The sequence below is a fragment of the Gambusia affinis genome, linkage group LG16 (assembly GCF_019740435.1).
Source record: "Gambusia affinis linkage group LG16, SWU_Gaff_1.0, whole genome shotgun sequence".
NCBI classification, from domain to species: Eukaryota; Metazoa; Chordata; class Actinopteri; order Cyprinodontiformes; family Poeciliidae; genus Gambusia; species Gambusia affinis.
In genome coordinates, this window is record NC_057883.1 from 5,623,137 (window position 1) to 5,640,264 (window position 17,128).

Consider the following 17,128-nt stretch of genomic DNA (forward strand, 5'->3'; position numbering starts at 1 on the left):
TGTAGTCAAATAATTACACAAATGCTGAGTCACTAACACTGAACTGAACTGGAAGCGATCTGATCGTGTCCAAGTTTTAAAACCATTAAGGTGTCAAAGGAACCATGGAAACAGAAGCACGTTTTCTTCATGGTTTCAACCACTGAGCTGCACAACAGACCGCACAGCATGACGCCGCCGCCGCCGTACTTTGACAGTTGATTCAAGGCTCTTCAGGTTTTCTTCAACCCAATATTTGTGTTGTATGACCAGGAGCTGCAAATGTTTGTCAAGTTTAAAAAGGTGTTGATTTTGGAGCAGCAATCTCCTTTTTGGTCTGCAATCTATCCGTCTATTGTAAGGTTTGTGGCAGAAAATTACTACGAGTTAACATCTGCTGATCATGTTATATGAAATGCTTGTGAACTCTCACCAAAACACCTATTGGGGTTACAAGGTTGGAACAGTCCAAGTCGGGACGATAAAGCTTGGAGGAAAAAAACCCCGGAAAGTTGCCACGGCAGGAAACCAGCATTTATCATTCATCCAAATATTAGCATGTAAAATGTGTATTTAAACCTCTGATAAAACTGTATTTTTCATCCAAAACCTTTGAAAATATTTGTTAAATCATGTTACAGAAAATACGTAGCATAAGCTGATGAGACGGCTCTTGAAGACCTGAGGTGTGCGCATTATGATAGACAGAAAACTTTTAGAAAACAAAGTCCAGGATGTGATGAACTCATTTATTGTTCTAAAAGAATCTGTGATCTATATTTTAATTAATGACTGCTCGTTACATAATCTCAAACACTTTTTTTGTTTTTTCCTTCCCCCACCTTTGGCGGGAAACACACAGGTAGCTTACTCTTTGGTTCCGATAACCTGCTTTTCTTGCGTTCGGTAAGGCATGAAATGACGGCATCTACTGTCGCTTTCACAATGTGAAGAGACGGGATCCCCGAGCACAAACACCAACACTCGATTAGTAATCTGAGCCGCGCCGTCGCAGAAGAGGACGTATGAAATTGTAGACTATAAATATTCCTCTGTGTCCGCAGCTGGAAAAGCATCCAGCGTCCAGGAAACCCGAGGACGTTCCGGCAAAAGGAATGCCTTCGCGTCCAGTGATCTTGTCCGAGTCTTTATCGGGAAGTGTTTGAACAGAAAAAAAAAAAAGAAAAGAAAAGAAGAGTATTCTCAAACAAAAGAATTACACCAGTTACATGTGAGCGCAGCTGCGTGTGGGTTCTCAGAACGGATGCTCTGACACGTATATCGTCAGCCTGATGATGGAGCTTCCTCGGAAGTTGATGACGTTGTTGACCGTGACCATCTCCAGGTCCAGCACCAACACCTGCGGCCCTTTGATGGGCCGCGTCAGGACGAGGGTGGCGCTCACGTTGCTGGTTTGCTGCAAGGGGAAGAAAGAGGAGAGGAATGTGAGGATGGATGCACAGGAAGTGAAGAGTCAGACAGGTTGGGCTTACAGGAAGAGAAACTCTTGACTCTGCCTTGTTTATTGTTATATAGTGTTCATGACGCACTTAACTTTTTTATTTTCCACATTTCATCGCAATACACTAGGACTGGAATGATTAATCGAATTAATTGCGATTAATCGGTTAAATACACTAAGGCAGAAATGATTAATCGAATTAGTTGCGATTAATCGGTTAAATACACTAGGGCAGAAATGATTAATCGAATTAGTTGCGATTAATCGGTTAAATACACTAAGGCAGAAATGATTAATCGAATTAGTTGCGATTAATCGGTTAAATACACTAGGGCAGAAATGATTAATGATTAATCGAATTAGTTTAAATACACTAGGGCAGAAATGATTAATCGAATTAGTTGCGATTAATCGGTTAAATACACTAAGGCAGAAATGATTAATCGAATTAGTTGCGATTAATCGGTTAAATACACTAGGGCAGAAATGATTAATCGAATTAGTTGCGATTAATCGGTTAAATACACTAGGGCAGAAATGATTAATCGAATTAGTTGCGATTAATCGGTTAAATACACTAGGGCAGAAATTATTAATCGAATTAGTTGTGATTAATCGGTTAAATACACTAGGGCAGAAATGATTAATTGGATAAATTGTAATTAATCAATTAGTGAAATAATCGCCAACTAATTTTGTAATCGATTAACTGAAATATACAGACTCAAAAAAGGATATTTACTGAAAAAATTTATTTAGAGCAGTAAGAAAGGCAAAACTGAACAAAACATAAAGAGATTTTGCATTTAAATATTGTACACGTTTTACCCAAAACTCCTCAAGTGGCATAGTTTTAACTTCACAGAGTTCAAATTCGCTAAAGGTAAGCTCTATTATTGTATTCTAAGCAATAAAATGCTAATTTTCTTATTCCTAATATTGTATTAAAAAAAGCTTACAAGGTTAAATAAAAATAAAACTCGTAGAATGTGTCAATTATATTTATCTAAGTAATTGATTAATGGTCAGAATAATCATTATTCAACATTAAGTTGTTCATTATTACAAAGTAATAGAAAAAAGGAAGATGGCTACTTGTAAAATTCGTAAAAATGTGGCTGGTGTTTTGGCTTCAGTCCCTTTTTTAAACAAATACTGAAATTAAATTGAGTGCAGATAGTTATATTCAGTTCAACTCAAAAAATTTAATCTACCCCCACTGGGGCAATTATAATTGAACTGAATCGAAGGTTGTTATACAGAATTTAAAAAGCAGGCTTGCGTTATTGCACAATGCAAAACTGTAGGAGGAAAAAAAAAAAAAAAAAAAGAAAGAGTAATGAGATGCCACACTTTTCAGGTTTTATAGGCGTGACACTTTGAAAAGCATGTATCCTTTTCCTTCAGCTTTACAATAGTGTGCTGGTAAAGCTATTAAAGACTGTCCTACTTTAAAATCCCACCACGTGTCTCAGCGATTTGAGAAAAACAAACAAAGAAAAGTAACGAAGCAAAGCTCTGCCAGGAAGGAAACGTGAGTAAATTGCTCCATCTAGTGGCAACACGCTGCAAGTGTCTTTCTGCTGCACCTAGACTAATTAAATAGCTTTAACAATTGGAGAACTCTCGATAGCGTCTGTTTTAATCATTCATCAGCAGCGCTGCATCAAATACCTATGAAAGTGATCTACAACTAAAAGAAGCTCGAGTGAAAAATCATTTTAAGAGACCTAATGTTTTTTCCGAGACTCTAAAAAGATCTAAAATTACCCTTTACACATTTTAGACATAGATATGAAATGGGTTCATCAGCCTCAAATTCTGATCCAATGAAAAAGGAAACTGTAGACACAATTAAGCTCATCGCAATAAGCAACGAATCGATGAAACGAGCTCAATTATTGGCATTTGCAAAGTTTCTTGTTTTTCTCTCTTCCTACTAAACCCTGGATGATAAAAGTCTCCGGCCTGCTGCTTCGGTCTCAACGAGGACAATTATGTTTACAGAGAATTCAAAATTCATTTCATTCTTTGTTTTTGTTCATCGAAAATGTTCATTACAATTAAATCTAATTCTATCTTTGACAATGTGTTTTTGCGCTATTATACAATTACTGTTATATTGTCGAAAGAGGACTCAAAACGACGATAATATCGTTTATCACAATAGCTTCTGGGACAATTTATCATCCAGAAAAACTTATTGTGACAGACCGGACATGATTACAGGTGCCCAATAATGTTCTAAAAGGCTAATGAAATAAAATAAAATTTTAAAAACTGGTTTTATTCATAAATATTTTGGCTGCAGGTTTTACCACCAACTTGTCATTTCTGATTCAGCAGTGAGCCTGATACAGATTGAAGGTAAGAGTAACGCCCTGGCACAGTTTCTGCAGGTTTTCCTTCTTTCTAGATGCACGTCAACTCACTCTGACCGCCCCGCTCTTCACCCCATCTCCCATTCACGGACTCCCGTGTGCTCACCCTCATGTAAAACTCCCGTCCGCTGTTGCCCGACTTTATCTGGAAGATGTAGAAGGCGCCGGGATAGCGCGTGGTGGCCTGCATCTGGAAGATATCGGCAGGCACACTGCGCCCCGACGACAAGTCCATGTGTCGGTACAGAACGGTGAAAGCCAAGTCCCTGCAGGCAGGGTTCTCAGCTGAACACATGCACTGACTGCAGAGCGGTGGCACAAGGGAGGTTCAGAGAAATAAACCATTAGATTCTACAGCAACAACAACAACTCGAAACTTTTACGCTGCCACGACGTGATAAGAGAGGGTGACGAGAAAACTCACTTGTCGCTAACGGCGATGTAAGGAGGCTGACACTGTAAAGGATTCAGGCATGTATAGCCTCCCTGGAAATTGAAACACACTTGTTCTGTTGTACAGGTGTTGTTACCAGTGTCACATTCATTGACGTCTTTGAAATCAAGCACACGACAGTCAGAGTCAGTGAAGTCAGAACCACAGCTTTGCATTTAAAAAACATAACAAATAACAAAAAAATAAAAATCAAGAATAAAGTGATGGATTTACATCGTAACAGAAACAGAAAACTGAAATATTGTTAGTCCTCCGCAGCAAACTTTACCTTCACAGCTCCGGCTGTCCTCGTATAAATAATACCCGGGCGGGCAGATGCAGGAGAACGAGCCGGGGGTGTTCACGCATCTGAACTGGCACAGAAACTCAGAGAAGCTGCACTCATCCAGGTCTAAGTGGAACAAAAGGTATAATTCAAGCAAACAGAAACCATCACAGAGAGATGAAGATGGCGGCCTTGATGCGTCTGTAAGGAGTTCGTCCGTCTGCTCCGGTCCTACTCCATTAATCCATCACATGAACGTACAGAGCGCAATGGAGACTCTGAGCTCTATTTGAATTTTATTTTATTTTTAAACGTTCTCGTGTTTTGATGAGCCAGTTTTGGTAGATAGAGAGCATCTGTGTCTAAATTAATCTCGGGATAAACACGGCTCTGTTGTGAAGGCTGCAGTAGAGTGCATTAACCAGAGAAACAAGAGGACTGTGGTAGCTCTGGAGGAGCTGCAGAGATTCGAGTTTGTCTCATTTAACTTTTGATAGGTACATGTTTGAGTAAAATGAACATTGTTCTTTTATTCTACGAACTACAGACAAAATGTCTCCGAAATTCCAAGCAAAAATTTAGTTTTTATTTACAGAAAATGAGAAACGGTTAAAATAAGAAAAACAGTGCAGCGCTTCCAGACTTCAAATAATGCAAAGAAAACCAATTCATATTCATTTAGGAACCACAATAACTGAGGAAGAGTTCAGGAATCAATATTTGGTGGAACTACCAGGAGGTTTTCAATGGGCTTCAGTGCACTGGGCTCTTTATCTCTATATGCATTTTGTTTTTAAACTTTAAATTCGCCAGCAAAAATCTTCCCTCCCAAAAAAAAAAAAAAAAGAAGAAATAATAGAAATTCAATGTTATATGATTCTAATGAGACAGTATTTCATCCATAAAAAAGAAAAATGAACACCGCACCTCACCCTGAACACACCGTCTCCACTAGGAGACGTTCTACCCTCAGAGCAGCGAACTGGAAATATCCTCACCGATGCAGGTTGTGCCGTCGGACGCCAGCTCGTATCCTTCGTCACAGTTGCACATAAAAGAGCCGTAGGTGTTGAAACAGCCGTGACTGCAAGGTTGTTCCTCACATTCGTCCACATCTGGTGAACACAGAGGGAACGAAGGAACATTAAAGGTCTGAGGCAGGTTCTAGCAGACCGGGTTAACCTGATGAAACGGGTAAACAAGCGACACTACAGGGCTGGTTATCTGACTGTTGAGGTCAAATCACAACAAAGAGAAAAAAAAACAAACCTAAGAAGTAAAGTTGAATATGATTATCTGAATTTTCTCTCTTCACCAAAGCTCAATGTCCTCACCACTCTCTGTGACTTTTAGTATCCTAGCAACTAAAACTATACATCAGATGTGGGCATTAAAAGAAGTTACAGTCCCACCCTTTGACTAAATATAGGAAGAAAAATAATGTGTCAAAGCTGTGTTATTACAGAGATACTTATTATTATTATTATTATTATTATTATTATTATTATTATTATTATTATTATTATTATTATTATTATTATTATTCAACTCTCTGCAGGGATTTTAACAAAGCTGATTCTTTGTGGAGAACTTAAAACCTAAAAAAATAAATAAATAACAATACCATTGCCTGGTAATAATTTCTTTAAGCACAGTTTTACATTTAGAGAGCCTATAATTTATTCTAAAGTCTTAACATTTTTACTTTGCCTTCAGAGAAGGAATCTTGGCTCACATCTGATCTTAAAAAGTAAAAAAAAAATAAAATATTATATAAAGTCTGTTTAAACTGCTTCAGGAGCTGCACTCAAATTTATGGCGTCCAAAACAACCTAAAAAAAAGGAGAAAGTTTTTAAATCAACTTTATTGTTTTGGGCTCTGCGTTTCCTGTAAATCCACGTACCCTGACAGGTCCGGCTGTCTGGATTAAGGAGGAAGCCGGGATTACACGAGCAGGAATAAGAGCCAGCGACGTTGGCACACAGTTGTTGGCAGTAACCATAGCGACACTCATCAATATCTGGCTCAAAGGAGAGAGAGAGAGAAGAACGGAGCGAGAGAGAGAGCAAGAAAAAAAGGGAAGGAAAGAGAGAGAAGCTGGTTATAAAATACAAAAACAGCTGCTTTACTTGACACAACCTGGAGAGGGCGCTGCTCTTACAGAAGAATACTAACGCCTTTAATATCTTTCCTAGATATTTTCACCCCCTCAGAGGTGATTAAAATAAATGTAGCATTTCTGCAATGTAGACAACTCTGACTGTTTTAACTCGTCAAATTAGAAATGTTATACAAGCAAAACGCTTTAATGCGAGTTTTACATCTTGAGAAAACGTCCTAGTACAAGGTTTCCCCCAGAAAACCTGCTAAACCCGGTGTTTGGGTGCTAGGTCAGTCATTCATCCAGCGGTCCGCCATGTTTCTGAGTTAAAACATGTTTAAAGTTGACGGGAAATTTGAAAATATCCCTCGACAATTATGTGTTATTAAAAGACTGCAAAATTATTACATGAACATCCCAACTATAAAGTCTTAAAAAAAATGCAAACACTTTAAAAAGACAAATAAATAAGCAATGCTTAGTCTGGCGGGGCATAAGTAAAGCCTGACGGCCCACCAGGCTGATAACACACAGAGGGAAGGTCTGCTAGTAGTTATAAAGTGCTGCCTATTAAATGGTTTAAAGATTTTGGTAGCATTTTGGACGTCAGAAAAAAAACAACAACAACTAATATCCTCACCTTCCTATTATAATGGCACAAGTCTTTTTTTTTTTTTTTTTGCCAATATCATTTAGGAAAAGAAAAAGGAATTTTAGCAGAAAAATAAAATATAAAATAAAGTAGCATAGACAGCTTGCCGTAGCTTTGTATGTGGCCTCTAGACTCCAAGTTACATCAATAAGTTCCTCCAGGTTTTCACAAATACACGCAAAATCCACACATTTATTTCTGATTTTACTGCAGATTTTTCTCAAAATTGACCAGAAACAATGGGCGATTAAAGAAATGTCATATTTAACATCATATAAATTAAGCCTGCAAAAACAAAATCCTGGATGGACTGGTCAGTGTGAAAAGATGTTTATCGTCTTTTCATTTTAAGAAACACTTACTGGATGCAGAAACACACAGATGTATATTGACGTTTTAACAGGTTTCATCAATAGATTCTGGCACAACCGGCCCTTTAAGAACATTCAGATTCTTAATGTGGCCCAAAATGAAAATGAGTTTGGCCATTATTTTAGGACGGTGACGATATGAGATTTCGCAGAGAAAGATTCAACTCTGTACTCCAAGGTTGTTTCTCACATCATGAGTTTGACTGACACCACCGCGGCGTGGCTCCTAAAAACCGATCAAACCCAGGAAATCCTCTCAGAGGTGGTGGAAACGCTTCGCCCGGTCCGACAGCCCACTTCCTTTAGCAGCAAACAGGATGCACCCACTCAACACAGGAGGGGGCACCAACTCCCATTTGATAGCGCACAGGTTCATAAAAGTCAACACACAACTGAGAGAATTATGCTTTTTTTTAAATAACCGGCGCTCATGACGCCCCTCTTCTACTGTTGCTCTGGGTAGGTGCCAATTTCAAAAGCTTGCCACTTATAAAAGGTTTTTATTAGTTCCGCCCAAAAACCATGCAATGTTGTCCGACAACAGTGATGGGATTTTTTTTTTTTAAAGTTTAATGAGTAAACTTTATGTATACTGCCATTTTTACATAGAAATATCACAATGTACTTTATTATAAAATACAAGAAAGCAGCAATGTAAACATAATAAAAAGAGATCAACATAAAAATGTTGGTATGCTGGTATAGTCAAATCCTTGAGGAGTTTTTTGACAAAATGATGCTTTAGAATGACATTAGCGGCAGCAGCTCTCTCACCTTGACACTGTCCGGCTATGAGCCAATAGCCTTCGGTGCAGGAGCAGGTGTAGCCGCCGGCGGTGTTGATGCAGACCTGCGTGGGGTTACAGTGGTGGGAGTTTGTCTCACATTCGTCGATGTCTGGAACAGAGGAAAGTGGCGGGAGACTCAGAAATTACCGAGGCAGACACGCAAAAGACAGGAAATAGTTTTAGGGACAGCAAAACCTCGAATCAAGACGAAACGTCAAGGATGAAACGCCGTCACATTTCGGTATTAGTAAAAAATAATTAATTAATTAATTAAAATCCCACATATTTCTGTAGTATGAACTCAGTGAACGTACAATGTCACCCAGCAGAAGTATTCATCTCTCCGCTCTCACATTTTACAACAACAAAATGTGACATATTTTAGATCAACAGAAAGTAGTGCGGCGTGTCACTACGACCCCACCAGAATGACGACGAGGAGCTCACTGTACTCCTGTAAGATCTCAGCACAGCACAACGCCTCCGTTACGTGGAGGAGAACCTTTAATGCTGCCATGAAGAACTGGGTCAGTACCGGGCAAGGTGTACCTAATAAAGATGGAATTACAGGGTAGTCGCTCCTGGAGGCAACTGGTTGCACTGGATTTTATTTAGCAAAAGGACAATAAAAGAGCATGAATAAAAATGCCAATTTTGGTTTCTAAGTAAAAAAAGAAAAAACAATTTAACTACACAACCTCGTTCTTCCAGTTCTCAATAGTCTACTGCAGGTCTGTCAATTAAAACCTCGATAAAATACATGCAGGTTTGTGAAAACATAAAAAACTTCAACGGGTGTGAATATTGTTGCTAAGCTTTATATCCGAAACACGTCATAGAAAATAACAATATGTCCAATCACCGAGCTGTAATCCAAGCCAAAACTGCAAGAAAACCGACCTGTTAGCAGGAGTAGAGGTTTTGTTTGACCTTCCACCCAAACATGGAGGATTCAGCTTCTATTCACCACAAATCTGGAACAAACTTCCAGAAACTGTAGTTCTCTGGCAACACCAATTTCCTTTAAAACAAGGCTAAAAACCAGGCCTGTCACGATAACAGGCTGGACGATAAATTGTTCTAGAACTTATTGCGATACACGATAATATTGTTGCTTTGAGACCGTTTTCAGGTAACAAAGGTGCAATAATGCAAGAACAGATTCTTAAAGTTCAATAAACTTTAAATTCCAATGAACATTTAAACACTGGAACTAGGAGACATTTAAAATATTCACAATAAATAAAGGAAACAGAAAAATTAAATGAATTATGAAGTCTTTGTAAACAAAATCATCTTTAAAAATAAAGGGATAGTTGAGCTCAAAGCACCAGAATGAAGACTTTTATCATTCAGTTTCTGGTAAAGAGAGAAAAATGATAAATCAAGCAAATAAAAATTACTGAGATTTTTTATTGATCATGCGATTAATTGTTCATTGTCACAGGCCTACTAAAAATCCTCACGTTTAGTGTTGCTTATGGTTAGTAGTAAACGGATAAATATATTTAATGGTATTTGACAAAAATATAACTCGTATTGCTTGCTTCCCAATTGGTGGCGGCATGATTGTTTATGGTGCGAAGCACTTTGAACGGCCTTGCTGCTGAAAAAGCGCTGCACAAATAAACATGACGCGATGTCGGAGGTCTTTTCTCCCAGAAGGTGGCGCTGCATTTCTCTGGAGCGGGCAGAAAAGGTGGGAGCGCTCCCATTTCCTGCTGGTTCCCAGATCGCATTCTAGTAATTTGGCACCTCTCCTTCCCTCTCGTGGGAAGTCTGTGGCCACAGTTTAGGACTTTAGACGTCCACGAGACGTGCCTGTTTTCTCACGCCGTCGCGGAGATCGTATCAGGAATCCTTCATAAAAAAATAAATAAAAATCTTTCAAGCAATCAGGTTTTCACCACCCTGCGTTAGTAAAAATAAAAAAGGCCTAATATTTGAATGAGGCATAGAATAGTTCCTCATCAGGATAAGCGATATCTCGCATTTGAAGCCAAATTCCTGTGACGCCCTTGTAATGGACACATTTCCTTATGAGGATATGACACTTTAGTGGTTCTCAGCCCGTGAAGTCACCTATCTCTAGGAAACCAGCAGTGAAAGTGGTGGGTGGGTGGGTGCTTGTCTTTTCTCCTTTTGTTTTTACAGGCTGTTTTCATACGGGATAACATCTCAATTTGGGAGCTTTCTGCCTGCTAACCTCGACCGGAGAGGAGGGGCCGGAGGCCGAGAACGCTCGGCCAAAAGCTAGCAGCACCTGCTGGCGTTAAGACTCCGAAAGACCCTCCATGTGCCCGACATGTGTAGTCGGCGTACACACACCCAGCACCTGCGAGAGCGTTCCAGATCAGCTCCTTATATAGTCCCGTTTCGGCGGCTGTTCACAAGCTGTGGGGTGGCTGCTGACAGCCGGAACCTGGCTGCAGGGAAGAAGGGGATTAGCCTGAAATGCCTGAGGACTGGTCGCATATAGAAAAGAAGAAAAAAAATGCCCTCAGGAGGAAAATATGTCGGCTTGTGGGGACGAAACGGGGTGAATGTCAACCCTCTGGGGCAGTAAAGAGGCAAAAACAATGCAGCTGCAAGGACATGTTGCTCAAATGATACGAAGAACGTTGAAAGTAATCCGTGTTTTCAGTTAAATTAAAGCCTGCAAACAGAAAAAAAAACACTTTCTGATAAACTATAGACTCGCATACAATTCAACTCAAAAATGAACATTGATCCCAAAAGGAAATTAAATGTTGTTGTAACTCATTAATTCAAATTCTGTGGAGAGTTACGTTTGAGTGTGTCAAGTTTCTCTAAGAGCGGATGATCTGATTTATCCTTGGTTTCATTCAGAAGTGTTTTTTTCTCTTATCTAATATAAAAAAAAGAAAAAGAAAAAGAAAAAGGCTCCTTAAAGTAGTGAACTCTAATTACGACTGTGCACTTTTCTTCGGCTCACTAGGAAGTTAGTCAGAGGCAACAGGAAGATGGATGGAGTCAACTAGAGAGCAATCCTGAGAGAAAAGTTAACCTAAACAAAGGCAGAGTTACAATAATGCAAATTAAACTGTAAACTATAAGTAAAACCTCAAACTTGTGTAGGAACCGACCAGCCAAAGTAGTTGAAAATCCAATTAATTAATCTATGGAAAGACTAACTGGGTTGAGATTGAGCAATTTAGCAAAAAAATTAAAATAAATAAGAAACTAAATTTTGAGCTCAGCTGGTAGAGACATTCCTCCAAAGAGCTGTGAATACAGTGAAACACAGAATAGAAATGCAATCTGCAATGTTCATTAAAAAAAGATCAAAAATGACACACACACTAATGTGCACTATTTTATGTTTGTTGATTGCATAAAGTGTATTAAAATACATGGAGGTTTCTGGTTGTTTACTGACAAGTTGTGGGTAGCACTTTATGTGAACAAGACCGACACGAAACTGTCATAAGCACGACATAACATCTTTCATGAACATGAAGGAGTGTTTACGAATGTTGTTATGAAGTGTCATTTGGCAAATAGTGACACTGTTAACGCAAAGGTGTACTAAAAGTTGCATTAAAAGTGTCAACTTTGCATTGGTCAGTAAATAATTAAACTTTTAACGCAAAGTCCCATTAAAACTTGCGTTGAAAGTCAATGAACAATTTCCACTTTGCATTCAAAGAGTCACTATTTGCCCAGGACACTTCATGACAACAGTCATAGACATTCATAAAGACTTCTTCGGGTTCATAACAGGTATTATGTCATGTTTATGACACTTTCATGAACATCTCTTCAAATAAAGTGTTAACAAACTTTGAGATGTGAATAGTAAAACTGTGGCTAACCAAATCCTTAACAAGTTGAATTGTTCTCTTGCAGAGCGGTAGAAATTGGTGGAAACTCGTGGCAGAAAGTTCCACTTAGCGAAAGACAAAAACAAAAACAAAAGCAAAGACAAAGGTGTGTTTTTGTCGTAGATTCAGACAGACAGTCGCAGTGTGTGTGCAACTTCTTCCCCACAGCGTCCATCAGTCAGCAACTGATTACATCAGCACACACACCATCCCCGCCTTCAGGAGTGTGTGTGTGTGGACTTGTAACGAGTGCTCCCCACAGAGGCGTGCTTGTTGTCCAAGTCTGGCCTGGCTGCAGATTTTGGGGGAACATGACCTCACTTTTGGCCCCCTGGAGGAGTGGTTTACCCAAACAAGGTCGTGAGTCGATTCCCTGGCAAGTTGTCCCAAATTCAAGCAGCCCATATTTGTGCATGAAGTCAGCTCTCCTGCTCTCTTTCAGAAGAGAAAACAACTGCACTCTATGTATGTGTTTCCACCTCATTGCAGGGTTCCATTTATCCTAAATGACAGTAAAAGAACAAAAAGAAGAAGAAGAAGAAGAAGTCCCAAAGCACTTTGAGGAGGCTATTTTTAAACAGTTGGAGTAAAATTATACCAGAGGTCTAACCAGTTAGATCTGACCAGTTAGGATGAAATATGTTGCAATGTGTCTGTTTTTAATGAGGCACTTTTCTTCTACTATTATGTCATTTAATAGATATGTTAGCAGCTCTGAATAGATTTTGCAATAATTCTGTTAACTTACGCAATGCAAAAATTATTTCATCATGTGTATATATATATATATATATGTGTGTGCGTGTGTAAAATCAATTACAATCAACTTCTTTTTCCTTCCTGAGTCTTATTACTAGAGTTTCTCCACTATTTTCAAAAGGTTTGAGCATCTTGGCCACTAGACATGAACCTCTTCTGTGGGCAAGATATGATTCAGGTGGCATGTTATAATCAGTGCAAGAAATTTGATATGCTGCCAAATATTTCCTCCTTGCACAGATGACGACTTTAACACTTTTCTCCTCCCATCAATCCAAAGCATGGGGGCAGTTGGTGTTATTTTCCCGAGATGAGAAAGCATCTTTCCATTAAACCCTGATGAATATTTTCTTCAAGAAAGGCAGATCAACTCAGAGAGCCAGCAAAGAGTCTCTCGGTATAATTGGAGATTTATGATGGAAATGGGAAGCCAACTGCTTCATGAGACTGTTGGAACTTGACTGATGAATGTTGTTTTGCCATTAGAAAGAGTTCAAGAGTTCACAAACGCCAGAGGAGGTGCAGCAACTAATCGTGGCTTCCACCCACTACTTGATCAGATTGTTGTATTTTGTTTTCCCCAATGGTATAATTTGCAAAGCCAGAACACTCGGCTGTCACATAAAATACCTTTCCTGCAGAAAAAAAAAGCTATCACATTTTCCGCTTGTTAGGGCTTGCAGCACAAGTCATCCACTTCACCCATCTTTCATTCTTTTGAAATTGTCATCATGTCTGAACTTCGAGAGCACAGCCGCTCGCCTGTTACTCACCGTTGCAGGTGCCGTCCGCCGCCAGAGCGTACCCCAAGGTGCACAGCGCGGGATTGCTCACTATGGGGTAACTCGGCTCCGCGGCTCTCGCGGGAGCCCGCGCGAACGTGTCCGGGATTCTGTCGGAGGGGTCCGGGTAGCTCGGCTCAGGCTGAGCGGGGCTCACCCGTCTGTAAGGCCGGTCGTAGTAGTCGCTGGAGAGGCACTGGTAGCCTCCGATCCGGTTGACGCAGAGCATCTCTCCTTGGCACGGCTGCGGCCAGCTGCACTCGTTCACATCTGGAAGGCAGAGAGGAGCGGCGGTGAGGACATTCCTGCTGCATCTGCGAGACGGTGGCCCACCCAGTTTATCATTAGGCTACGGATTTCTTCCACTTTGAACTTCTGAGCGTTATTTTATGGTACAACCACAAACTGTGTTATATTTTAACAGGATATTATGTGCCAGGCTGACGTAAAGTAGCACGTTCGTGGACGGAAAAGTAAAAATGCAGTTTTTTCCTTCCATATTAGCCGACTAATTAGTCGACTAATTTGTAAACAGAAACCATCTTGGTGTTAGGGTTGGGCATTTATTGCATCGTTTATCATTTATTTCTTATTGCGTTTAGATTTTGATTTATTGTTACAATAAATTCAAATTTAGTCCGTATTTTCGGAATTATTATTATTTTTATCCAGTGTCTGTTCAACAAAGGTGTGTTAATAAAGCTGAATACATTTAAAAATCTTATTAAATAAAGTTACTGTGTGCATTTTAGTTATGAAAAAGAACATTTCTTTATGTGATTATTGTCCTAAGCGTATTACAAATGGGAATGTTTTTGTCAAGAGCACTATTTGTGCTTGTGGGGCTCTGAATGTTGTGCCATTCAATCACAGTCACAAAGCTACCCCCGACAATAAAAGAGAACAAAATACAAATAAATAGTTGTTTACGTCACTTTTGTTATCAACAGAATAGTACCGCAAAGCATGGTGATGAAACTGTACGTTCAAATCGCCCATATGGTTTAATTTTGGGATAAATTCAACTGTTCTGTGAAGGCCTCTGGCGTTTGTTGGAAAGTCTTAGTCAACGAAGACCAAGGAATGCTCCAGACACGTGAGGCTTAAAGATGTGGAGAATTTTAAAGCAGGACTTGGCTATAAATCCAAGAAAAGCAGCCCAAAAATGTCCACAGTCCGTAGGAGCAGCAGAGATCCAATCTGTTTACAGAAATTACAAATCCATCATTTATAGAAGAGTAGCAGGTGGAAAGACATTGTTGGATGAAAGCTATAGAGATTCCTCTTAAGACATGTATGTGATAGAGAAAATATGCGATTCTCCAACTCATTTAAAAAAAAAAAAAAGAGTACGTAGGTTAAATGAAACCAAGATTCATTGAGAACTTCCCATTTTCCCATTGTCATGAGAAAATCCCACCAACGCCTCTGTCTCCCGAAAGAAACCAAAGGCAGCTGGCTTCCCAGCCTTCACTTCCTTTTATAGACGGAGGGCGTCCTGAGCAAGTTCATCCCGGTGTGATACACCAGCTGCTCAGGGTTGGATATGAAAGTAGTCAAAAGAGTTGGCAAGATGACTGGACGTTTGACGTCTCCATCAGCTGCTGAGGGATCAGGGCTGGAGGAATCATATGTGACCCCCACCAACACTTTTGGTTCCTTCTGGAAGACGCTTGTGCAGCTGGACATCTTTGCTTGATTCAGCTTCGTTCCTGAGGTTACCAGAATCATGAACAGATGTTAAACAAATTGTTCTTAGTCATTAGTTGTTATTTTTATTTGATATTTTATAGCCTTCATTTGTTACAATTTACATTTTTAGAGGGTTTTCCCTCCCCCCAATTATTCTCCAGGCTTTCAGTCCACATTTTGTTTGGAGATTTTGCATGTTGATCCCTGAAGATGCCCGAATCTCATGAGACAGAAATTGAACTCTTGGATTGGCCTAGTGAAAGTCCAGACGTCAAAACTGACACTTAAAGCTACCTCTATATCCACTTTGGCTGCAATTAAGCAGTTTGGCGAATAAGAGTGGGTAAATAAAAAAATAAAAAATAAAACCAATCTGACTGAATGTGTAGACTCACTCCAGAAGACTTGGAGTTGTAACTGCAAACATACAAATACACACCACACTTTTCAGATTTTTGTTTGTAGAAAATTCAAATTACAATCAACCGAGCATTACTTTGGGTTAAATTATATCCCTAAAACACATTAAGAGTTTGTGATTTTTCATTTTTCTTTAACTTATGTAAAATGACTTACCTGAACATTGTCCTAAATTCCTGTTATATTCAAAGCCGTACGGGCAGGGCTGAGGAGAGACGAGTGGGGTTTTGAGCGTTTGGGTCGGATTCAGATCGTAATGAAGCAAGGTGAGTGGAGTTACCTGTCCGTGTGCTGACTGGATGCAAAGCAGAGTAAATACCAGAGCGGCCAACATCCTGCAAATGGGGAATTTTAGTTTTGTGAAGCCTAGTGGAGGACAGCTGGCTGGAGCTCGACAGAAGCATAGCCTGCAGACACAAACAGAGCAGAGAAACCGCATTAACCGAGGCTCCCGCTACGCAAAAAGGTTTCAGCTGGATTGGGGAATAAAAAACAAAAACAAAAGAGACGAACCTTAGAGAAGAACAAAACCTGAGAGCGCGCGTTTCCAACGGCATTGTTTAATGGCTCCTGGTGAACTCCCTTTTAAAAAAGAAAGATTTAGACGACCCGTAAACCCGAATCCCAGCGGGGCTCCCTCCAACTATGCGCCCTTACGCGAAAGTCGAAACCAGGTTTTCATTAACCACTGTGTGATCGAGCTGAAGCTTCGGCACATTGACCAACTCTTACAGGAATTTCCTCCGTCGAGAAAAAAAAAAAAAAAAAAGCAAAAAAAAAAAAAAAAGCAAAACAAACCCCAACTTCGCCGTCCCGTTTTGTGCTCGGACCGCTGGGCTGCGCAGATCATTTAGCAATGCAGATGTGACGGCCCCCACCGAGCACTTTTAGCAACAGCTGGATCCAATCAGGAGATCCAGCCCCCTACGGTGGGCGCGCGCAGAGACGGCGGCCCCCACGGCGGCGCACTGAGCCCGACAGGCGGCCACGGCGGTGCTGTCCGGGAGCTGAAAGACATAAAGCACACACTGTGGGAGTGTTTGTGTGTTTTCTCAGGACACACACACACACTCCCGAGTTCAGTGACACTAAACAGCCACTTACCTCACCCACTTCTGGACCATATGTACAGCTGAGACGAGGTAATAGTCTCACTTTCGGGCCTCAAAACAAGCG

At 40.1% G+C, this 17,128-nt stretch overlaps 1 protein-coding gene across 2 annotated transcripts; it reads right to left on the reverse strand.

The window, feature by feature from the left end:
• Nucleotides 1-707: 707 nt before the first annotated feature.
• Nucleotides 708-16,970, reverse strand: fbln5 (fibulin 5). Of its 2 annotated transcripts, XM_044142244.1 has the most exons (12): nt 16,610-16,970; nt 16,466-16,534; nt 16,233-16,359; nt 16,109-16,157; nt 13,832-14,110; nt 8,441-8,563; nt 6,446-6,562; nt 5,540-5,656; nt 4,545-4,667; nt 4,247-4,373; nt 3,929-4,124; nt 708-1,396 (listed from the first exon to the last, which is right to left on the reverse strand). In XM_044142244.1, exons 2-12 carry the CDS (start codon nt 16,507-16,509, stop codon nt 1,235-1,237), a joined length of 1,464 nt encoding a protein of 487 aa, XP_043998179.1. In that variant the 5' UTR covers nt 16,510-16,534; nt 16,610-16,970; the 3' UTR covers nt 708-1,234. The 2 variants fall into 2 exon arrangements, with proteins under 2 accessions (XP_043998179.1, XP_043998178.1); XM_044142243.1 differs by having other exon boundaries at nt 16,466-16,969.
• Between the last annotated feature and the right edge of the window lie 158 nt (nt 16,971-17,128).